We start from the raw sequence: 25,501 nt of genomic DNA, 5'->3' as shown, positions 1-25,501 counted from the left end.
CTAGTTTGCTACTCTATTCCGAGTTGGAGTCTAGTCTTGTCTAGGGTGGTATAGTCTAGGCACTAGTTGTCTTGTGGAGTCTCATCTGGTGTGGTTGCTATGGGTGCTGTGATGGCAGCTCTCTCCCTGGAGGCCCGGAGGCGTCTGTTTCGCCCCAGCTGTCTGTCTGACTGTCGCCATAGTGCTGCACGCTACCACCGCTCAGGTAGGCTCTCACTTCTCTCTCTACTTCTCTTTATTTTATCTCCTTTTCTCTGTCTGACTGTCACCATAATGCTGCTAGATACCACTGCTCAGCTACTGTACACTATCACGTGTACTCTATCTCTCTACTCCCTCAATATATTCTCAAGAACCCATCAGTTGTACACTTTTCCTAAATTCTCCTATTTTCTTTTTTTTATCTTTCTTTTCTCTATCTCTCCCACTCACTCAATCCCTCTAAGTCTCCACCTGTTGTTGTCTATGAAGCATGTGACCATTTTTTTATGTTCTGAAGATGGATCTACAGTGTTTAAAAGCAGTATTTAGACATGTCCATATTGACATTTGGGTATCTTGTCTGTTTGTGTATCTTGTCTGTTTGTGTATCTTGTCTGTTAGTGTATCTTGTCTGTTTGTGTTTTGGACCCTGTGACTCTGCTACAGTATGACTGTTTTCACCAGCCAGATACGGATAGCATGGATCAATCCTCAGGCTATCTATGGCTCATCTGTCCAGAGTCTGGGGCTGGGACTGGAGCTGGAGATGGGGATGGAGCTGGAGATGGGGTTGTGGTAGGAGCTGGGACTGGAGCTGGAGATGGGACTGGAGCTGGAGATGGGGTTGTGGTAGGAGCTGGGACTGGAGCTGGAGATGGGACTGGAGCTGGAGATGGGGTTGTGGTAGGAGCTGGGACTGGAGATGGAGATGGGACTGGAGCTGGAGATGGGGTTGTGGTAGGAGCTGGGACTGGAGATGGAGATGGAGATGGGGATGGGGCTGGAGCTGGGGCTGTGGTAGGAGCTGGGACTGGAGCTGGAGATGGGGATGGGGCTGTGGTAGGAGCTGGGACTGGAGCTGGAGATGGGGATGGGGCTGGGGCTGTGGTAGGAGCTGGGACTGGAGCTGGAGATGGGCATGGGGCTGGGGCTGTGGTAGGAGCTGGGACTGGAGCTGGAGATGGGGATGGGGCTGGGGCTGTGGTAGGAGCTGGGACTGGAGCTGGAGATGGGCATGGGGCTGGGGCTGTGGTAGGAGCTGGGACTGGAGCTGGAGATGGGGATGGGGCTGGGGCTGTGGTAGGAGCTGGGACTGGAGCTGGAGATGGGCATGGGGCTGGGGCTGTGGTAGGAGCTGGGACTGGAGCTGGAGATGGGGATGGGGCTGGGGCTGTGGTAGGAGCTGGGACTGGAGCTGGAGATGGGCATGGGGCTGGGGCTGTGGTAGGAGCTGGGACTGGAGCTGGAGATGGGGATGGGGCTGGGGCTGTGGTAGGAGCTGGGACTGGAGCTGGAGATGGGCAAATTAGATAATGAGCTAATCTTTGCAGTGATGCTGGCTGCGATGACACACACATGCACACATCAATCAATCAAATGTATTTATAAATCCCTTTTTACATCAGCCATGTCATAAAGTGCTATACAGAGAATTAGAGGGAGCATATTTCAATTCACACAGAACACCAGATAAGACAGGAGAAATACTCCAGATATAACAGACTGACCCTAGCCCCCCGACTTATAAACTATTGCAGCATAAATACTGGAAGTTGAGACAGGAGGGGTCGGGAGAAACTGTGGCCCCGTCCGACGATACCACCGGACAGGGCCAACCAGGCAAAATATAACCCCACCCACTTTGCTAAAGCACAGCCCACACACCACTAGAGGGATACAGTGCCTTGCGAAAGTATTCGGCCCCCTTGAACTTTGCAACCTTTTGCCACATTTCAGGCTTCAAACATAAAGATATAAAACTGTATTTTTTTGTGAAGAATCAACAACAAGTGGGACACAATCATGAAGTGGAACGACATTTATTGGATATTTCAAACTTTTTTAACAAATCAAAAACTGAAAAATTGCGCGTGCAAAATTATTCAGCCCCTTTACTTTCAGTGCAGCAAACTCTCTCCAGAAGTTCAGTGAGGATCTCTGAATGATCCAATGTTGACCTAAATGACTAATGATGATAAATACAATCCACCTGTGTGTAATCAAGTCTCCGTATAAATGCACCTGCACTGTGATAGTCTCAGAGGTCCGTTAAAAGCGCAGAGAGCATCATGAAGAACAAGGAACACACCAGGCAGGTCCGAGATACTGTTGTGAAGAAGTTTAAAGCCGGATTTGGATACAAAAAGATTTCCCAAACTTTAAACATCCCAAGGAGCACTGTGCAAGCGATAATATTGAAATGGAAGGAGTATCAGACCACTGCAAATCTACCAAGACCTGGCCGTCCCTCTAAACTTTCAGCTCATACAAGGAGAAGACTGATCAGATATGCAGCCAAGAGGCCCATGATCACTCTGGATGAACTGCAGAGATCTACAGCTGAGGTGGGAGACTCTGTCCATAGGACAACAATCAGTCGTATATTGCACAAATCTGGCCTTTATGGAAGAGTGGCAAGAAGAAAGCCATTTCTTAAAGATATCCATAAAAAGTGTTGTTTAAAGTTTGCCACAAGCCACCTGGGAGACACACCAAACATGTGGAAGAAGGTGCTCTGGTCAGGTGAAACCAAAATTGAACTTTTTGGCAACAATGCAAAACGTTATGTTTGGCGTAAAAGCAACACAGCTGAACACACCATCCACACTGTCAAACATGGTGGTGGCAGCATCATGGTTTGGGCCTGCTTTTCTTCAGCAGGGACAGGGAAGATGGTTAAAATTGATGGGAAGATGGATGGAGCCAAATACAGGACCATTCTGGAAGAAAACCTGATGGAGTCTGCAAAAGACCTGAGACTGGGACGGAGATTTGTCTTCCAACAAGACAATGATCCAAAACATAAAGCAAAATCTACAATGGAATGGTTCAAAAATAAACATATCCAGGTGTTAGAATGGCCAAGTCAAAGTCCAGACCTGAATCCAATCAAGAATCTGTGGAAAGAACTGAAAACTGCTGTTCACAAATGCTCTCCATCCAACCTCACTGAGCTCGAGCTGTTTTGCAAGGAGGAATGGGAAAAAAATGTCAGTCTCTCGATGTGCAAAACTGATAGAGACATACCCCAAGCGACTTACAGCTGTAATTGCAGCAAAAGGTGGTGCTACAAAGTATTAACTTAAGGGGGCTGAATAATTTTGCACGCCCAATTTTTCAGTTTTTGATTTGTTAAAAAAGTTTGAAATATCCAATAAATGTCGTTCCACTTCATGATTGTGACCCACTTGTTGTTGATTCTTCACAAAGAAATTTTTTATATCTTTATGTTTGAAGCCTGAAATGTGGCAAAAGGTCGCAAAGTTCAAGGGGGCCGAATACTTTTGCAAGGCACTGTATCTTCAACTACCAACTTACCATCCTGAGACAAGCCTGAGTATAGCCCACGAAGATCTCTGCCACGGCACGAACCTGAGGGGGGCGCCAACCCAGACAGGAAGATCACGTCAGTGACTGAACCCACTCAAGTGACCCACCCCTCCTAGGGATGGCGTGGAGAGCACCAGTAAGCCAGTGACTCAGTCGCCATAATAGGGTTAGAGGCAGAGAATCCCAGTGGAAAGAGGGGAACCGGCAGAGACAGCAAGGACGGTTCGTCGCTCCAGTGCCTTTTCGGCCACCTTCACACCCCTGGGCCAGACTACACTCAATCATATGACCTACTGAAGAGATGCGCCTTCAATAAAGACTTAAAGGTTGAGACGGAGTCTGCGTCTCTCACATGGGTAGGTAGACCATTCCATAAAAATGGAGCTCTATAGGAGAAAGCCCTGTCTCCAACTGTTTGTGTAGAAATTCTAGAGACAATAAGGAGGCCTGTGTCTTGTGACCGTAGCGTACTTGTATTGTGACCGTAGCGTACGTGTATTGTGACCGTAGCGTACGTGCAGGTATGTACGGCAGGACCAAATTGGAAAAATAGGTAGGAGCAAGCCCATGTAATGCTTTGTAGGTTAGCAGTAAAACCTTGAAATCAGCCCTAGCCTTAACAGGAAGCCAGTGTAGAGAGGCTAGCACTGGAGTAATGTGATCACATTTTTTGGTTCTAGTCAAGATTATAGCAGCTGTGTTTAGTACTAACTGAAGTTTATTTAGTGCTTTATCCGGGTAGCCAGAAAGTAGAGCATTGCAGTAGTCTAATCTAGAAGTGACACAAGCATGAATACATTTTTCTGCATCATTTTTGGATGGAAAGTTTCAGATTTTTGCAATGTTACGTAGATGGGAAAAAGCTGTCTTTGAAACAGTCTTGATATGTTTGTCAAAAGAGAGATCAGGGTACAGAGTAAGCCGAGGTCCTTCACAGTTTTATTTGAGACGACTGTACAACCATTAAGATTAATTGTCAGATCCAACGAAAGATCTCTTTGATTCTTAGGACCTAGAACTAGCATCTCTGTTTTGTCCGAGTTTAAAAGTAAAACATCTGCCACCATCCACTTCCTTATGTCTGAAACACAGGCTTCCAGGGAGGGCAATTTTGTGGCTTCATTGTTGTACATTATTGAAATGTACAGCTGTGTATCGCCCGCATAGCAGTGAAAGTTAACATTATGTTTCCAAATGACATCCCCAAGAGGTAAAATATATAGTGAAAAGAATAGTGGTACTAAAACGGAATCGAAATGTACAGTTGATTTGTCAGAGGACAAAACCTTCACAGAGACAAACTGATATCTTTCTGACAGATAAGATCTAAACCAGGCCAGAACTTGTCCGTGTAGACCAATTTGGGTTTTCAATCTCTCCAAAAGAATGTGGTTATCGATGGTATCAAAAGTAGCACTAAGGTCTAGGAGCACGAGGACAGATGCAGAGCCTCGGTCTGAAGCCATTAAAAGGTAATTTATCACCTTCACAAGTGCAGTCGCAGTGCAATGATGGGGTCTAAAACCAGACTGAAGAATTTCGTACACATTGTTTGTCTTCAGGAAGGCAGTGAGTTGCTGTGCAACAGCTTTTTCTAAAGAAATTGAGAGGAATGGGAGATTTGATATAGGTCGATAGTTTTTAAAAATATTTTCTGGTCAAGGTTTGTCTTTTTCAAGAGAGGCTTTATTACTGCCACTTTTAGTGAGTTTGGTACACATCCGGTGGATAGAGAGCCGTTTATTATGTTCAACATAGGAGGGCCAAGCACAGGAAGCAGCTCTTTCAGTAGATTAGTTGAAGGTTTAGAGGCCATGACTATTTTCATCAATGTGTCAAGAGATAAAGTATTTCAAAACGTGTTTTCCTTGATCCTAGGTCCTGCCAGTGTTGTGCAGACTCAGGACAACTGAGCTTTGGAGAAATACGCAGATTTAAAGAGGAGTCCGTTATTTGCTTACTAATGGTCTTTTCGTCAAAGATCTTTTCGTTATCACTGCTGAAGTGAAAGCAATCCTCTCTTAGGGAATGCTGCTTTTTAGTTAGCTTTGCAACACGGTCAAAAATACATTTTGGATTGTTATTCTCCTCAAGTTGTAAAAGTAGGATGATGGAGCAGCAGTGAGGGCTCATCGATACCGCACGGTACCGTCTCTCCAAGCTAGTCGGAAGACTTCCAATTTGGTGTAACAGCATTTCCGTTCCAGTTTTCTGGAAGCTTCAGGGCTCAGGTATTTTCTGGGAGCATGCTTCAGGGCTCAGGTATTTTCTGGAAGCATGCTTCAGGGCTCAGGTATTTTCTGGAAGCATGCTTCAGGGCTCAGGTATTTTCTGGAAGCATGCTTCAGGGCTCAGGTATTTTCTGGAAGCATGCTTCAGGGCTCAGGTATTTTCTGGAAGCATGCTTCAGGGCTCAGGTATTTTCTGGAAGCATGCTTCAGGGCTCAGGTATTTTCTGGAAGCATGCTTCAGGGCTCAGGTGCGACTGCATTTAGGTTATTACGCAAGGTTACATTTAGTTTCTCAGTTAGGTGGTTAACCGATTTTTGTACTCTGATGTCCTTAGGTAGCTGGAGGGAGTCTGGAAGGGCATCTAGGAATCTTTGGGTTGTCCGAGAATTTATAGCACAGCTTTTGATGATCCTTGGTTGGGTTCTGAGTAGATTATTTGTTGCGATTGCAAACGTAATAAAATGGTGGTCCGATAGTCCAAGATTATGAGGAAAAACATTAAGATCAACAATATTTATTCCACGGGACAAAACTAGGTCCAGAGTATGACTGTGGCAATGAGTAGGTCCAGGAATTCAGGGAACTCAGTGAGGAAAGTTGTATACGGCCCAGGAGGCCTGTAAACAGTAGCTATAAAAAAAAGTGATTGAGTAGACTGCATATGTTTCATGAATAGAAGCTCAAAAGACGAAAACGCAGTCATTTTTTTGTTTGCAAATTGAAATTTGCTATCATAAATGTTAGCAACACCTCCGCCTTTGCGGGTGGTGCAGGGGACATGGTCACTAGTGTAACCAGGAGGAGAGGCTTCATTTAACACAGTAAATTCATCAGGCTTAAGGAATGTTTCAGTCAGGCCAATCACATTAAGATTATGATCAGTGATTAGTTCATTGACTATAACTGCCTTAGAAGTGAGGGATCTAACATTAAGTAGCCCTATTTTGAGATGTGAGGTATCACAATCTCTTTCAATAATGACAGGAATGGAGGAGGTCTAGAGCTTATCGCTCCCCCTAACTGGGAGGGGGCCAGATGCCGACACATCTTTCTAGCTGATTTATACGCTGAAGCTGTGTTGCCCTTGGTGACCTCTGACTGTTTCATCCTAACATCGTTGGTGGCGACGTGGATAACAATATCTCTATACTCTCAACACTCTACAGTTTTAGCCTTAGCCAGCACCATCTTCAGATTAGCCTTAACATCGGTAGCCCTGCCCCCTGGTAAACAGTGTATGATCGCTGGATGATTTGTTTTAAGTCTAATACTGCGGGTAATGGAGTCGCCAATGACTAGGGTTTTCAATTTGTCAGTGCTAATAGTGGGAGGCTTTGGCGTCTCAGACCCCGTAACGAGTGGAGGAGAGACCAGAGAAGGCTCCGCCTCTGACTCCGACTCGTTGCTTAATGGCTGAAAGAGCGACACCGGTTGAGCATTCCTACAGCATTTCCTTCCAGAAGCCATGAGAAAATTGTCCGGCTGCGGGGACTGTGCGAGGGGATTTATACTCTATCTGTACATATTGGTGGCACAGATGCTGTTTCATCCGTTCCTTCACATAAATTATCCTTGCCTAACAATTGCATCTGAAGCTGGGCTTGCAGCACGGCTATCCTCACCATAAGGCGATTGTTCTCCTGTATGTTATGAGTATATTATGAGTACAGCGACTGCAATTAGAAGGCATAATGTTAATGTTACTACTTAGCTTCGGCTGATGGAGGTCCTGTAGAACCATGTCCAGATAAAGCATCCGGGGTGAAAAAGTTAATGAAGAAAGTCGAGCGAGGGCAGGCGGGCAGTCGAGCGAGGGCGGGCGGGCAGGCAGGCAGGCAGGCAGGCAGGCAGGCAGAAAACATAATAAGAATAGTACACAAGATTAAATGAAGATTAGGACAAGGATCAGTTTCTTTCACACATACACACACTTTTTGGGTCACAGGATGGCAAGTAGGCTTCCCTAACATGTAGTGTGTAAATATGAGGACATGGAGTATTATGGTTAGTGCTGTGGAGGTAGGAGCAGAGGACAGAGGAGAGGGGAGAGGCTCACCACAGGTCGATTTATCTCTCTCTCTGGCCTCTCCCCGTCTCCATCAATGCATTAGTGCACACACACACACACACACACACACACACACACACAGAGACACACACACCTGTCTCTATCACCATCTCACACTCAATGCATTCGCAAGTGCACACTCATGTGTGGATGCACACATACAGAAAAAACAACCATTGTTTAGCACTTGCAGTGTGTGTGTGTGTGTGTGTGTGTGTGTGTGTGTGTGTGTGTGTGTGTGTGTGTGTGTGTGTGTGTGTGTGTGTGTGTGTGTGTGTGTGTGTGCTTACTAACAGAACAGTGGTCTATGTTAGTTTGATTCAAAAGCACTTTAAAATGAAACCTGTAACATTGCAGTAGAAATCTCGTCTCTATTTCTTTCTGTCTCTAGGAGAGGAAAGGAAAGAGAGAGGGGGAGTATGAATGGGGCGGGGGTGTCTGCTATTTGATCTTTGTGTGTGACTGTGAGTGTGATGTGACTGTGATATGTGTGTGTGTGTATTTGATCCCTCTCTCTTTTCAGTCTGTAAATGTCTTCACCCGTGGTGCCCAAGCAAGAAAGAGTGCAAAGGGGGAGGGGGGGGGGGGGGGACCATGGGGGCAGAGAGAGAGAGAGAGGGGGAGGTCAGGGAGAGAGAGAGAATAAAGGATGGATCAGAAGGAGATACTGAGCCTGTGGTTGGAAAGAGTGAAGGAATGAATATGGGGATGGAGGGCAGCTGGAAAGAGAGAGAGAGAGAGAGAGAGAGAGTGGGAGAGGACCAGCAATATGGACAGAAAGAGAGGAGGGGTGGACTGGATGGAGGGATTCACCGGGCTGCCCACTGTAACTTCATCATCGGTGGTTTCTTACAGGAAAGTGGGAGAGAGGAGAGAGAGAGACGGAAGGAGAGTGGGGTGAACAAGTTGAAAGCGATAGCAGCCCCCAGTATTGACATTGGAAAGACAGTGAGAGGGAGAGAGAGAGAGAGAGAGAGTGAAAGAAAGAAAGAGCAAGAAAGAGAGAGCAGAAGAGGAGAGAAGGGAAGACGCCTGGCGGTAAGGGAAGGGCGGTGCTCGCTCTTCAGTCCATTGGATCTCTCTCAGCCCTACACGGACCCAATCCTTTGGACCACTCTGTGGTCACTACCTGGTCTAAACTGGACTGGAAATATTGGACCAAACAAGGCCTGGACCATATTAGCCTGAATCAGATCATACCTGGATTGAACCAAACCAGATCTGGACCGGATTCGATTGAACTGGACTGGACTATCTGTTACTGAGAGAAATAGGGAGGAATGGTTGGAAAAAAGAGAAATAAGTGTGAAGATTGTTCGTAGTGCCTTAGAAAGTGGTGACTACAGATCTTTCAGTATCTGTCAGGTCTGTCAGTTATAGTATTGATTATATGGTGGATTGATTGATCGATTAATTGATTTGCTAACAGATCTATACATATAATATGACAAGATCTAAAATAAGGAAGGGAAAGGCCTCTATTTAGGCACGTTGGTTTTATGTTTCATTCACAGAGTGGGAATAGTTTAAGTTCAGAGAATCCGTGTCTTTAAGTTGGTTGTTCTTATATTTCTGTTGATATCGTGGGAAAGATGAGATGATCACAGTGAAGTGATTTCACTCTCACCACTTCCCTTCTACACACTTTCCTGTGTCAGCAAGTCAGTAATCAGATTCACTTCAATGATTCAGAGTTTTAAGACACATCATAAACTGGACATCACATGGATACAGCTGATTGATGGGAATTGTCTAATTCCTAAATGTGTTTTTATCCAGAGATCATTGTCCAACAAATGACAACTCCTATGATGATTGATGTTTACTCTTTGGACTGTAAAGCTGTGTAGTGATGCTCTATCAACTGGCTATATTTCTGGATCTTTGAGAACGACTCTGGAAGAATGACTTCAACTTTAACTTTAGATCCCTCCTCACCATCAAAATAGGCGACCTTTGACTAAACCTCTATTTTCCCACGCATCAGATCTGAAGAGGGCTTTTTTCTGTGTCTACCCACTTTTGGATATTTTCCATTCCATAATCGTTTACATTTAATATCCATTTTGTTGGCCATTCTCTCATGCTGCTCAGTGCCTTATGTTAGTACAACCTGACAGGCTTAGCCAAGCCTCAAAGTATAGCATCTGTTGTTCAACAACAGAGACTATTATTATCACGAACTTTGCACCTGCTGGAGTCTCTCACGCAAGGCCTCTGTGTGTGGGCTTGCCCTCAGCAGGCTCCCCCTGCCCTCTCCCAGCCATGGGGATCCAGATCCAGGGTATGGAGCTGTTCGCCATTGGCGTGGTCATGATAATGTTTGTGGCAGTGCTCAAGGGCTTTGGCATCCTGGAGCCCATGTCCTCCTTTGAAGGTAAGAGCCCTGAGGGGATTCCAGCTGAAGCTGAACATCCAGGGAAGAGGCTGGGAGGCAAAATGCCTGGTGGTCTGTATCTTTTTATTCCTGGTTCAAAAAGGTGGACATGGCATTTAGGTTGACGTTTCAGCATTAACTATCTGCTATCTGAGATAGGGTGTTCAATCTGTATCTGGTATTTGGGAGGAAAAGTTGGTATGCGGTACCTAGGGGTTACACAGTAGATATTCCTGGATCATATCTGGGTATCTAGTGTCTGGGATGGGGCATTTGGTGTGTGATGTCTTGGCATTGGATATATTCTAAGAGAGTATAAATACAAGTCACACACTCTACAGTCTTAGAAAAAAAAGGTTCCAAAAGGGTTCTGTGGCTGTCCCCATACAGTAGGAGAACCATTTTTGGTTCCTGGTAGAGGTAGAACCCTCTTTGTTCCAGGTAGAACTCTTTTGGGTTCCACGTAGAACTCTCTGTTGAAAGTGTTCTACATGGAACCCATGGAAGTAAAAGGGGTTCTTCAAAGGGTTATCCTATGGGGACAGCCAAAGAACCCTTTTTGGTTCTAGATAGCACCTTTTTTTCTAAGAGTGTATACACTGTATTCACTCTTGAATGTGTAAACCTAACCAAACATAAAGCTCCCCTCTTCTGAGGCTGGGGTAGGGCAGTATGTCTCTTGACACTGGGGATTCTGAGATGGGCATTATGGTATCTATTAGGAAATCTTTCTCAAGAGAAAAAGATAGTGGGCATTAAAGTAGAGTGTACACTAAAGGTAAAGTGTAGATTCAGGGTGGTAAAGAATCACATCATAAATAGTTTTAGGCCAAAGTCCAGTCAAAGTGCCCTGTAGTCACTGTGCCAAAGCAATTATAGTTGAAAGCCTTCAACCTCACATTGAAGTGCTTATCACAGGCATCATAAGCATTAGAGAGCATTATACTGTAATGGTAATAGCTATGTGTGCCTTTTACATTCTTATCTAGGAATCAGGTAAATAATGATTTGACACATTTGGTGTTCCTGTGGATAGTTGATTGTGAAGGAGTGGCTCATCCATGAATCATTGCATTCTCTCATTCTATTTTTCTCACTAAATCCCTTCAACTGAACTCAAACTTCTGTCCTCTCTTCTTGCTCTCAATTCCTCTGCAGTGCATCCCTCTTCTTCCCCCCCCCCTTCTCTCTCTCTCTCTCTCTCTCTCTCTCTCTCTCTCTCTCTCAGTCCTTCCACAGTGCATTTTTCTCTCTCCTTCTCCTCCCTATTTCCATCTCCCTCTCTCACAGCTTCAGATAGGCAGGGTCCACACCCAGGTCTAGCATTACCTAGCATTAATTATACATGCAGTATTGAACAGGCTTTCTCTGAGACCGCCTAAATATGGAGCCTGCAGTCCTTCGCCAGGACCCTGAAGGACACTGGCCATCCAGCAATGGCCCCCAAAATCCTCCCCCACTGTTCAGTAGTGTCCCATAATAGCTTTTCCTCTCCTCTTTTTCTCTCACTTTCTCTCTTTTAAGTGACCCTCTGACATATACTCAGTCCCAGCAGACATATACATAGAGAAATACATACCATAATAATAGTTACATAGCCATAATACCTAGTTATATAGCCATAATGCATAGTTATATAGCCATAATACATAGTTACATAACCAAAATTACAGTTACATAGCCATAATACATAGTTATATAGCCATAATACATAGTTATATAGCCATAATACATAGTTATATAGCCATAATACATAGTTACATAACCATAATTATAGTTACATAGCCATAATAATAGGTATATAGCCATAATAATAGGTACATAGCCATAATAATAATTACATAGCCATAATAATAGGTACATAGCCATAAAATAGGTATATAGCCATAATAATAGGTACATAGCTATAATAATAGGTATATAGCCATAATAATAGGTACATAGCCATAATAATAGGTATATAGCCATAATAATAGGTACATAGCCATAATAATAGGTATATAGCCATAATAATAGGTACATAGCCATAATAATAATTACATAGCCATAATAATAGGTACATAGCCATGAAATAGGTATATAGCCATAATAATAGGTACATAGCCATAATAATAGGTATATAGCCATAATAATAGGTACATAGCCATAATAATCGGTATATAGCCATAATAATAGGTACATAGCCATAATAATAATTACATAGCCATAATAATAGGTACATAGCCATAATAATAGGTATATAGCCATAATAATAGGTACATAGCCATAATAATAATTACATAGCCATAATAATAGGTACATAGCCATAATAATAGTCCCATAGCCATAATAATAGGTACATAGCCATAATAATAATTACATAACCATAATAATAGTCCCATAGCCATAATAATAGGTACATAGCCATAATAATAATTACATAACCATAATAATAGATACATAGCCATAATAATAGATACATAGCCATAATAATAGGTACATAGCCATAATAATAGGTACATAGCCAGAATAATATATACATAGCCAGAATAATAGATACATAGACAGAATAATAGATACATAGCCATAATAATAGATACATAGCCATAATAATAGATACATAGCCATAATAATAGATACATAGCCATAATAATAGGTACATAGCCATAATAATAGGTACATAGCCATAATAATAGTTACATAGCCATACTAATAGTTACATAGCCATAATAATAGTCCCATAGCCATAATAATAGATACAGTCGTATGAAAAAGTTTGGGCACTCCTCTGAGGCTGCATAATAATTTACTCTGTCGTCACAGAAAATGATCACAGTGGCATGCCATTCATTTTCTAATAAAAGCTGAGTACTGGGGTATTGTCCAGACAAAGATTTTTAGTGTAGCAATATTAAGTTGTATGAAATTAAATCAGATGTGAAAAATAGGCTATGCATTAATGTGGGCACCCTTATCATTCTGTTGATTTGAATACCTGTAACTACTTAGCACTGATGAATTGGAACACACAATTGGTTTGGTGAGCTCATTAAGCCTTGAACTTCATAGACAAGTGCATCCAATCATGAGAAAAGGTATTTAAGGTGGCCAATTGCAAGTTGTTGTTCTCTTTGACTCTCGTCTGAAGAGTGGCAACATGGGGGCCTCAAAACAACTCTCAAATGACCTGAAAACAAAGATTGTTCAACATTATGGTTTAGAGGAAGGCTACAAAGAGATTTAAGCTGTCAGTGTCCACTGTAAGGAACATAGTGAGGAAATGGAAGACCACAGGCACAGTTATGGTTAAGGCCAGAAGTGGCAGGCCAAGTAAAATATCGGAGAGGCAAAGGCGAAGGATGGTGAGAACGGTCAAAAACAGCCCACAGACCACCTCCAAAGACCTTCAACATCATCTTGCTGCAAATGGTGTCACTGTGCATCGTTCAACAATTCAGCGCACTTTGCACAAGGAGAAGCTGTATGGGAGAGTGATGCGGAAGAAGCCTTTCCTGCACACACGCCACAAACAGAGTCGCTTGAGGAATGCAGACGCACATTCGGACAAGCCAGCTTCATTTTGGAATAAGATGCTGTGGACTGATGAAACAAAGATTGAGTTATTTGGTCATAACAAGGGACATTATGCATGGCGGCAAAAGAACACAGCGTTCCAAGAAAAACACTTGCTACCCACAGTAAAATTAGGTGGGGATGCACATCATGCTGTGTGGCCAGTGCCGGTACTGGGAATCTTGTTAAAGTTGAGGGTCGCATGGATTCCACTCAATACCAGCAGATTCTTGGGAATAATGTTGAAGAATCAGTTACAAAGTTGAAGTTATGCCGGGGCTGGATATTTCAACAAGACAACGACTCAAAACACTGCTCAAAATCTACCCTGGCATTTATGCAGAGGAACAAGCCATCCGGCCATCCCAGTCCCCAGACCTGAATATCATTGAGAATCTGTGGGATGATTTGAAGTGGGCTGTCCATGCTTGGCAACCATCAAACCTAACTGAACTGGAGATGTTTTGTAAGGAAGAATGGTCCAAAATACCTTCACCCAGAATCCAGAAACTCATTAGAGGCTATGGGAAGCGTCTAGAGGCTGTTATTTTAGCAAAAGGAGGCTCTACTAAATATTGATGTGATTTTTCTATTGGGGTGCCCAAATGTATGCACCTGTCTAATTTTGTTTTGATGCATATTGCACATTTTCTGTTAATCCAATAAACCTAATTTCACTACTGAAATATTACTGTGTCCATCAGTTATTTGATAGATCAAAATGAAATTGCTGATCCAAACACACAATTATTTATAAATGGAAATCATGGAAATTGTCAGGGGTGCCCAAACATTTTCATACGACTGTACATAGCCATAATAATAGTCCCATCGCCATAATAATAGATACATAGCCATAATAATAGTCCCATAGCCATAATAATAGATACATAGCCATAATAATAGATACATAGCCATAATAATAGATACATAGCCATAATAATAGATACATAGCCATAATAATAGATACATAGCCATAATAATAGATACATAGCCATAATAATAGATACATAGCCATAATAATAGATACATAGCCATAATAATAGATACATAGCCATAATAATAGATACATAGCCATAATAATAGATACATAGCCATAATAATAGATACATAGCCATACTTTTTTTTTTTTTTTTTTTTTTTTTTTACCTTTATTTAACCAGGTAGGCAAGTTGAGAACAAGTTCTCATTTACAATTGCGACCTGGCCAAGATAAAGCAAAGCAGTTCGACAGATACAACAACACAGAGTTACACATGGAGTAAAACAAACATACAGTCAATAATAAAGTATAAACAAGTCTATATACAATGTGAGCAAATGAGGTGAGAAGGGAGGTAAAGGCAAAAAAGGCCTTGGTGGCAAGGTAAATACAATATAGCAAGTAAAACACTGGAATGGTAGTTTTGCAATGGAAGAATGTGCAAAGTAGAAATAAAAATAATGGGGTGCAAAGGAGCAAAATAAATAAATTAATTAAATACAGTTGGGAAAGAGGTAGTTGATAGGGCTAAATTATAGGTGGGCTATGTACAGGTGCAGTAATCTGTGAGCTGCTCTGACAGTTGGTGCTTAAAGCTAGTGAGGGAGATAAGTGTTTCCAGTTTCAGAGATTTTTGTAGTTCGTTCCAGTCATTGGCAGCAGAGAACTGGAAAGAGAGGCGGCCAAAGAAAGAATTGGTTTTGGGGGTGACTAGAGAGATATACCTGCTGGAGCGTGTGCTACAGGTGGGAGATGCTATGGTGACCAGCGAGCTGAGATAAGGGGGGACTTTACCTAGCAGGGTCTTGTAGATGACATGGAGCCAGTGGGTTTGGCGACGAGTATGAAGCGAGGGCCAGCCAACGAGAGCGTACAGGTCGCAATGGTGGGTAGTATATGGGGCTTTGGTGACAAAACGGATTGCACTGTGATAGACTGCATCCAATTTGTTGAGTAGGGTATTGGAGGCTATTTTGTAAATTACATCGCCAAAGTCGAGGATTGGTAGGATGGTCAGTTTTACAAGGGTATGTTTGGCAGCATGAGTGAAGGATGCTTTGTTGCGAAATAGGAAGCCAATTCTAGATTTAACTTTGGATTGGAGATGTTTGATATGGGTCTGGAAGGAGAGTTTACAGTCTAACCAGACACCTAAGTATTTGTAGTTGTCCACGTATTCTAAGTCAGAGCCGTCCAGAGTAGTGATGTTGGACAGGCGGGTAGGTGCAGGTAGCGATCGGTTGAAGAGCATGCATTTAGTTTTACTTGTATTTAAGAGCAATTGGAGGCCACGGAAGGAGAGTTGTATGGCATTGAAGCTTGCCTGGAGGGTTGTTAACACAGTGTCCAAAGAAGGGCCGGAAGTATACAGAATGGTGTCGTCTGCGTAGAGGTGGATCAGAGACTCACCAGCAGCAAGAGCGACCTCATTGATGTATACAGAGAAGAGAGTCGGTCCAAGAATTGAACCCTGTGGCACCCCCATAGAGACTGCCAGAGGTCCGGACAACAGACCCTCCGATTCGACACACTGAACTCTATCAGAGAAGTAGTTGGTGAACCAGGCGAGGCAATCATTTGAGAAACCAAGGCTGTTGAGTCTGCCGATGAGGATGTGGTGATTGACAGAGTCGAAAGCCTTGGCCAGATCAATGAATACGGCTGCACAGTAATGTTTCTTATCGATGGCGGTTAAGATATCGTTTAGGACCTTGAGCGTGGCTGAGGTGCACCCATGACCAGCTCTGAAATCAGATTGCATAGCAGAGAAGGTATGGTGAGATTCAAAATGGTCAGTAATCTGTTTGTTGACTTGGCTTTCGAAGACCTTAGAAAGGCATGGTAGGATAGATATAGGTCTGTAGCAGTTTGGGTCAAGAGTGTCCCCCCCTTTGAAGAGGGGGATGACCGCAGCTGCTTTCCAATCTTTGGGAATCTCAGACGACACGAAAGAGAGGTTGAACAGGCTAGTAATAGGGGTGGCAACAATTTCGGCAGATAATTTTAGAAAGAAAGGGTCCAGATTGTCTAGCCCGGCTGATTTGTAGGGGTCCAGATTTTGCAGCTCTTTCAGAACATCAGCTGAATGGATTTGGGAGAAGGAGAAATGGGGAAGGCTTGGGCGAGTTGCTGTTGGGGGTGCAGTGCTGTTGACAGGGGTAGGAGTAGCCAGGTGGAAAGCATGGCCAGCAGTAGAAAAATGCTTATTGAAATGTTCAATTATGGTGGATTTATCAGTGGTGACAGTGTTTCCTATCTTCAGTGCAGTGGGCAGCTGGGTGGAGGTGTTCTTATTCTCCATGGACTTTACAGTGTCCCAGAACTTTTTTGAGTTAGTGTTGCAAGAAGCAAATTTCTGCTTGAAAAAGCTAGCCTTGGCTTTTCTAACTGCCTGTGTATAATGGTTTCTAGCTTCCCTGAACAGCTGCATATCACGGGGGCTGTTCGATGCTAATGCAGAACGCCATAGGATGTTTTTGTGTTGGTTAAGGGCAGTCAGGTCTGGGGAGAACCAAGGGCTATATCTGTTCCTGGTTCTAAATTTCTTGAATGGGGCATGTTTATTTAAGATGGTTAGGAAGGCATTTTTAAAAAATATCCAGGCATCCTCTACTGACGGGATGAGGTCAATATCCTTCCAGGATACCCCGGCCAGGTCGATTAGAAAGGCCTGCTCGCTGAAGTGTTTCAGGGAGCGTTTTACAGTGATGAGAGGAGGTCGTTTGACCGCTGACCCATTACGGATGCAGGCAATGAGGCAGTGATCGCTGAGATCTTGGTTGAAGACAGCAGAGGTGTATTTAGAGGGGAAGTTGGTTAGGATGATATCTATGAGGGTGCCCATGTTTAAGGCTTTGGGGAGGTACCTGGTAGGTTCATTGATAATTTGTGTGAGATTGAGGGCATCAAGTTTAGATTGTAGGATGGCTGGGGTGTTAAGCATGTTCCAGTTTAGGTCGCCTAGCAGCACGAGCTCTGAAGATAGATGGGGGGCAATCAGTTCACATATGGTGTCCAGAGCACAGCTGGGGGCAGAGGGTGGTCTATAGCAGGCGGCAACGGTGAGAGACTTGTTTTTAGAGAGGTGGATTTTTAAAAGTAGAAGTTCAAATTGTTTGGGTACAGACCTGGATAGTAGGACAGAACTCTGCAGGCTATCTTTGCAGTAGATTGCAACACCGCCCCCTTTGGCAGTTCTATCTTGTCTGAAAATGTTGTAGTTTGGAATTAAAATGTCTGAATTTTTGGTGGTCTTCCTAAGCCAGGATTCAGACACAGCTAGAACATCCGGGTTGGCAGAGTGTGCTAAAGCAGTGAATAGAACAAACTTAGGGAGGAGGCTTCTAATGTTAACATGCATGAAACCAAGGCTATTACGGTTACAGAAGTCGTCAAAAGAGAGCGCCTGGGGAATAGGAGTGGAGCTAGGCACTGCAGGGCCTGGATTCACCTCTACATCGCCAGAGGAACATAGGAGGAGTAGAATAAGGGTGCGACTAAAAGCAATAAGAATTGGTCGTCTAGAACGTCTGGAACAGAGAGTAAAAGGAGGTTTCTGGGGGCGATAAAATAGCATCAAGGTATAATGTACAGACAAAGGTAAGGTAGGATGTGAATACAGTGGAGGTAAACCTAGGTATTGATGTCATGTACTGTCATGTTGTGTCTTGTCTCTGTCCTTTCCCTTCACCCTGTCTCCCTCTGCTGGTCGTTGTTAGGTTACCTTTTCTCCCCCTCTTTTCCCCCAGCTGTGCCTTGTCTCCTCCTAACCACCTCGTCACCCCTTTTCCCACCTGTTCCCTTTTTCCCTCTGATTAGGTCCCTATATCTCTCTCTGTTTCTGCTCCTGTCCTTGTCGGATTCTTGTTTGTTGTGTTTCATGCCTGAGCCAGACTATCGTCATGTTTGCTGTAACCTTGTCCTGTCCTGTCGGAATCTGCCGGTCTATCTGAGCCTACCTATGTTTGGTTATTAAAGAAGCTCTGTTTAAGTTAGTTCGCTTTTGGGTCCTCATTCACTCCCCGTAACAGAAGAATCCGACCAAGAATGGACCCAGCGACTTCGGATCCTCTCCACTCAGCCGTCGAGATCCAGGGAGCGATGCTAGGCAGACACGAGCAGGAATTGTCTGCTGCTCGACATGCCGTTGAGACCCTGGCCACCCAAGTCTCCAACCTCACAGAACAGGTTCACCATCTCCGCCTCGATCCACCGGCCACTTCCAGGGCTCTCGAATCTCCGTAGCCCAGAATCAATAACCCGCCGTGTTACTCTGGGGAGCCCACTGAATGCCGCTCGTTCCTCACCCAGTGTGATATTGTGTTTTCTCTCCAGCCCAACACTTACTCCAGGAGCACTGCTCGTGTCGCCTACGTCATATCTCTCCTTATTGGACGGGCTCGTGAGTGGGGCACGGCAATCTGGGAGGCAAGGGCTGAGTGTACTAACCAGTATCAGGACTTTAAGGAGGAGATGATACGGGTTTTTGATCGATCTGTTTTTGGGGAGGAGGCTTCCAGGGCCCTGTCTTCCCTATGTCAAGGTAATCGATCCATAACAGACTACTCTATTGAGTTTCGCACTCTTGCTGCCTCCAGTGGCTGGAACGAGCCGGCTTTGCTCGCTCGTTTTCTGGAGGGTCTCCGCGCAGAGGTAAAGGATGAGATTCTCTCCCGGGAGGTTCCTTCCAGCGTGGATTCCTTGATTGAACTCGCTATTCGCATTGAGCGACGGGTTGATCTTCGTCACCGAGCTCGTGGAAAGGAGCTCGCGTTCTCCGTTGCCCCCCTCTCCGCATCACTACCATCTTCCTCTGCCGGCTCGGGTGCTGAGCCCATGCAGCTGGGAGGTATCCGCATCTCGACTAAGGAGAGGGAACGGAGAATCACCAACCGCCTCTGTCTCTATTGCGGTTCCGCTGGTCATTTTGTCATTTCATGTCCAGTAAAAGGCCAGAGCTCATCAGTAAGCGGAGGGCTACTGGTGAGCGCTACTACTCCTGTCTCTCCTTCAAGATCCTGCACTACCTTGTCGGTCCATCTACGCTGGACCGGTTCGTCAGCTTCCTGCAGTGCCTTAATAGACTCTGGGGCGGAGGGCTGTTTTATGGACGAGACCTGGGCTCGGGAACATGACATTCCTCTCAGACAGTTAAAGGAGCCCACGGCCTTGTTCGCCCTGGATGGTAGTCCTCTCCCCAGGATTCAGCGTGAGACGCTACCTTTAACCCTCACTGTTTCTGGTAATCATAGTGAAACCATTTCTTTTTTAATTTTTCGTTCACCTTTTACACCTGTTGTTTTGGGCCATCCCTGGCTAGTTTGTCATAATCCTTCCATTAATTGGTCTAGTAATTCTATCCTCTCCTGGAACGTCTCTTGTCATGTGAAATGTTTAATGTCTGCTATCCCTCCTGTTTCCTCTGTCTCTTCTTCACAGGAGGAGCCTGGTGATTTGACAGGGGTGCCGGAGGAATATCACGATCTGCGCACGGTGTTCAGTCGGTCCAGGGCCACCTCTCTTCCTCCACACCGGTCGTATGATTGTAGTATTGATCTCCTTCCGGGAACCACCCCCCCCCGGGGTAGACTATACTCTCTGTCGGCTCCCGAACGTAAGGCTCTCGAAGATTATTTGTCTGTAGCTCTTGACGCGGGTACCATAGTCCCCTCCTCCTCTCCCGCCGGAGCGGGGTTTTTTTTGTCAAGAAGAAGGACGGGTCTCTGCGCCCCTGCATAGATTATCGAGGGCTGAATGACATAACAGTGAAGAATCGTTATCCGCTTCCTCTTATGTCTTCAGCCTTCAGCCTCATTTCATTCCCCTTGCTAAGCTTCCTTCTGCTAAAGAGACGGCACAAATCATCATCGAGAATGTTTTCAGAATTCATGGCCTTCCGTCAGACGTCGTTTCGGACAGAGGTCCGCAATTCACGTCTCAATTTTGGAGGGAGTTTTGCCGTTTGATTGGGGCTTCCGTCAGTCTCTCTTCCGGCTTTCACCCCCAGTCTAACGGTCAAGCAGAACGGGCCAATCAGACTATTGGTCGCATCTTACGCAGTCTTTCTTTTCGCAACCCTGCGTCTTGGTCAGAACAGCTCCCCTGGGCAGAATACGCCCACAACTCGCTTCCTTCGTCTGCGACCGGGCTATCTCCTTTTCAGAGTAGCCTCGGGTACCAGCCTCCGCTGTTCTCATCTCAGTTCGCCGAGTCCAGCGTCCCCTCCGCTCAGGCTTTTGTCCAACGTTGCGAGCGCACCTGGAAGAGGGTCAGGTCTGCACTTTGCCGTTATAGGACGCAGACTGTGAGGGCTGCTAATAAGCGTAGAACTAAGAGTCCTAGATATTGTCGCGGTCAGAGAGTTTGGCTCTCCACTCAGAACCTTCCCCTTAAGACGGCTTCTCGCAAGTTGACCCCGCGGTTCATTGGTCCGTTCCGTATTTCTCGGGTCATTAATCCTGTCGCAGTTCGACTTCTTCTTCCGCGATACCTTCGTCGCGTCCACCCGGTCTTCCATGTCTCCTGCATCAAGCCCGTCCTTCGCGCCCCCGCTCGTCTTCCCCCCCCCCCCCCCCCATCCTTGTCGAGGGCGCACCCATCTACAGGGTCCGTAGAATTTTGGACATGCGTCCTCGGGGCCGTGGTCACCAGTACCTCGTAGATTGGGAGGGGTACGGTCCTGAGGAGAGGAGTTGGGTTCCCTCTCGGGACGTGCTGGACCGTGCGCTGATCGAGGATTTCCTCCGTTGCCGCCAGGTTTCCTCCTCGAGTGCGCCAGGAGGCGCTCGGTGAGTGGGGGGGTACTGTCATGTACTGTCATGTTGTGTCTTGTCTCTGTCCTTTCCCTTCACCCTGTCTCCCTCTGCTGGTCGTTGTTAGGTTACCTTTTCTCCCCCTCTTTTCCCCCAGCTGTGCCTTGTCTCCTCCTAACCACCTCGTCACCCCTTTTCCCACCTGTTCCCTTTTTCCCTCTGATTAGGTCCCTATATCTCTCTCTGTTTCTGCTCCTGTCCTTGTCGGATTCTTGTTTGTTGTGTTTCATGCCTGAGCCAGACTATCGTCATGTTTGCTGTAACCTTGTCCTGTCCTGTCGGAATCTGCCGGTCTATCTGAGCCTACCTATGTTTGGTTATTAAAGAAGCTCTGTTTAAGTTAGTTCGCTTTTGGGTCCTCATTCACTCCCCGTAACAATTGAGTGATGAAGAGAGAGATATTGTCTCTAGAAACATCATTGAAACCAGGAGATGTCATTGCATGTGTGGGTGGTGGAACTAATAGGTTGGATAAGGTATAGTGAGCAGGACTAGAGGCTCTACAGTGAAATAAGCCAATAAACACTAACCAGAACAGCAATGGACAAGACATATTGACATTAAGGAGAGGCATGCTTAGTCGAGTGATCAAAAGGGTCCAGTGAGTGGAGAGGTTGGTTGAGGGTCACGGCGATTTAGACAGCTAGCCAAGCCAACCGGTAGCAAGCTAGCATAGGATGGAGTCTGTTGTTAGCCACCTCTTGCGTTCGGTCAGTAGATTAGTGGGGTTCCGTGAGGTAGAGGGGATTAATCCAAATCACACAACAACAACAAAAATAAGAACAATAGATATAGTTATAGAGGCCCGAGAAGAAAACATAATAATAATAAAAATAAATAAATTGTCCGATTGTCTATTCAGATAGCAGCCGGTAAGACAGCTAACGGTTAGCGGGCCGCAGATGGGCGTTCAGGTAACGTCGCGACAGAGGAGCCAGCCGGATCTCCTTCAGGTAGATAACGTTGGCAGTCCAGTTGTGAAGGCCCGGTGGGGCTCCGCGTAGGCAGTGAAACGGGTCCGGATAGGTGACTGCAGCCCAGGAGTGAATGATGGAACTCAGGAGTGATTGACGGAGCTGGCTAGCACCGGAACAATCGATGTTTGCTCCGGAATCGACGAAAGCCGACTGTCACACGGATAGCAGCTAGCTAGCTGTGAGATCCGGGTATGAATGTCCAGAGAGCATACTAATAGGTACATAGCCATAATAATAGATACATAGCCAAAATAATAGGTACATAGCCATAATAATAGATACATAACCATAAAAATAGGTACATAGCCATAATAATAGATACATAGCCGTAATAATAGGTACATAGCCATAATAATAGGTACATAGCCATAATAATAGGTACATAGCCATAATAATAGATACATAACCATAAAAATAGGTACATAGCCATAATAATAGGTACATAGCCGTAATAATAGGTACATAGCCATAATAATAGGTACATAGCCATAATAATAGGTACATAGCCATATACCCATAGTATGGCCCTGAGTCCAAGGTCCTTCAAATCGATCAGCAGTCAAACAAGGCCACCTAGTATTTAGCAACAGGTCCATTAACCACCACTATCCAATACTGTGTATGGGTGTCTGCTTGTGCATGTTTGTGTTTGTTTGTGTGTTTGTGCGTTTTGGTGGATGTGTGTCACACAAATCCCTAGTTGTTGCTTTAGATTTTAGACGTTTCACCAGTCCTAATGTGTGTTATATTTTTTGTCTGTTTGGTGTATTTCTGGTATGTCTGGTGGTGCTGTGTATTTTGGGTTGTGTGTGGCGTCAGTGAGATGTGTCTGGCCTTTAATGTTATAATGGCAGTGGACTGATCAATACAGTCTGGACTTCTGCCAACTACTTCCTTCTACTGCCACCAGAGGACAGTAATGATAACCACCTTTATTTCAATGGAGTCATATTGTCTTCGTCTGTCTGTCTGTCTGTCTGTCTGTCTGTCTGTCTGTCTGTCTGTCTGTCTGTCTGTCTGTCTGTCTGTCTGTCTGTCTGTCTGTCTGTCTGTCTGTCTGTCTGTCTGTCTGTCTGTCTGTCTCTCTCTGTGTGTGTGTGTGTGTGTGTGTGTGTGTGTGTGTGTGTGTGTGTGTGTGAGAGAGTTGAAAAACAGTAGTATTAGGACCTTGAATTAAAGAGATGGGTTTTTGGCAAGTGTCACAGGCCTCGAGGGAACTATTGTCCAGTGAATTACTGTATCTGCTCTATCTGACTGTGTCTGACTATTTTACGTCCCAAATGGCACCATATTCCCTATATAGTGCACTACTTTTGACTAGGGCCCACAGGGCTCTTGTCAAAAGTAGTGCACGATATAGAGAATATGTTTCCATTTGGGAATCGTCCGGTGTGAAGCCTCTGCCTGCTGAGAGCTGTGTTAATGAACTCTGGAGAGACAAGAACAATTAGACTTGAACTGGATCACAGAGCCTGCTGGGGACATGGGATTTAGGACAAATGGGCTGGGTCTCATTACTGTAAACTAAAGCGTCTTCTTTTCCTTTTCTCCTCTTCATCATCTACACTAATCTGAAAACATAGGCTTGGTATAAGCAATTTCTATTGGGTATCAGCTTTCACCTGTCTTTTTCTATCAGATCAGAGCAGATGAAGGAGACGAGGAGAGGAAGCCACTTTAAACGGTTGGTATGCAGCCATATACACTGACTCCTTAAAGGCAAATGGGTATACTGACAAGCACTGCATCAATTTTGTGGAAATACCTTGTTAAACATCTTTGTAGTGAATGCAGACATCTTATTACAGATTTGTCGTGTAAGCAGGGAGTACGGAGGGATTTATTTTGTCGCTGGAACTGTCGCTAAATATAGTTGGTTTTTCACAATTATTTGAAAGAAATGTGTTAGGTTCCTTCTGTATCTGTGGATAGTTTTCACAGGAGTTCACAGGTTAATGGGATAAAGAGAATGAGAGGAGGAGGGGAAGCCAAGAAGGAGGGATGGCAGAGAGTAAATTCTCACGGTTAAGTGATGCATGTCTGTTCGTTCATCAGAGTTTTGATTCAGTGGGATGATATCAGTAACCTCTAACCTGGCTGTCCCAGGGCTTGGGAGTTAAAGGACGGGACAATAAGTAAACAATTGGAATACTTTTTGGGGAAAACAAACAGCGTGGGATTTGTCATGGAAAGAAGGATTTTACTTGTTCCCTCTACTTTCAGTTTTATTTGAGAGACTGTTTTCAGTCTTTTAGAATATCATTGAGCATGAGTCTGGTCAAATAGCTTTTCATGGCTTCAACTTAAATCTCTTTGCATCACAGTTGGAACTATTCTCTCTAGAACTGTAGAACTCTATAGGAACTTTATAGCATCCCAAGGATCTAAAGCCATATCTGTCTTTAGTTTGAGAGACAGATGGTATTTTATTGAAAGACAGAGAGAAAGAGCGAACAGAGGGAGAAAGAACTGAGAGAGAGAGGACAGAGAGAATTTTCACGCTGGGGGAACAAAAAGACGGAAAGACGGAGGAAGAAGGGGAGATGAGTGTCAGGTGGGAGTCGGAGGGGCTACAGACTGTTGGGATCGTCTGCCTTGTATTAATGTTCCTCAAACTGATGCACCTACTGGGACTCATCGACATCACAGAGACCGGTGAGAGAGGGGGGGTGGAGGGAGAGAGAGAGGTTGGATGTAGATGGAAGAGAGAGAGGGAGATTGAGAGAGAGAGAGAGAGGGGAGAGGTTGGATGGAGGGAGAGAGAGAGCGGTTGGATGGATGGAGAGGGAGGGAGGGAGGGAGGGAGGGAGGGAGGGAGGGAGGGAGGGAGGGAGGGAGGGAGGGAGGGAGGGAGGGAGGGAGGGAGGGAGGGGAAGGCAGAGAGTTTGAAGAGAGGTTGGCGGGAGAGAGTTTGGAGGGAGGGTGGAGGGAGAGAGGTAAGATGGAGGGAGAGGAAGAGAGAGCGGTTGG

At 44.9% G+C, this 25,501-nt stretch overlaps 1 protein-coding gene across 6 annotated transcripts in view; it reads left to right on the top strand.

Moving 5' to 3' along the window:
- The window catches only part of LOC110536207 (calsenilin), a 75,038-nt gene that overhangs the window by 29,830 nt on the left and 19,707 nt on the right, over positions 1-25,501 (top strand). The window contains exon 1 of one of the 6 annotated variants that reach the window (XM_036936086.1): positions 8,581-10,208. The exons of 4 other annotated variants lie outside the window; for them this stretch is intronic. In XM_036936086.1, the coding sequence (XP_036791981.1) occupies positions 9,932-10,208 (277 nt within the window). In that variant the 5' untranslated portion in view covers positions 8,581-9,931. Of the gene's footprint in view, positions 1-8,580; positions 10,209-23,642; positions 25,187-25,501 lie in introns of those variants that run through there. One more of the 6 variants, XM_021621838.2, reaches the window with a different exon arrangement.

The sequence above is a fragment of the Oncorhynchus mykiss genome, chromosome 11 (genome assembly GCF_013265735.2).
Source record: "Oncorhynchus mykiss isolate Arlee chromosome 11, USDA_OmykA_1.1, whole genome shotgun sequence".
Taxonomy (NCBI): Eukaryota; Metazoa; Chordata; class Actinopteri; order Salmoniformes; family Salmonidae; genus Oncorhynchus; species Oncorhynchus mykiss.
The sequence above is the reverse complement of the archived record's forward strand: the minus strand, read 5'-3'. Positions and strand labels throughout refer to the sequence as shown.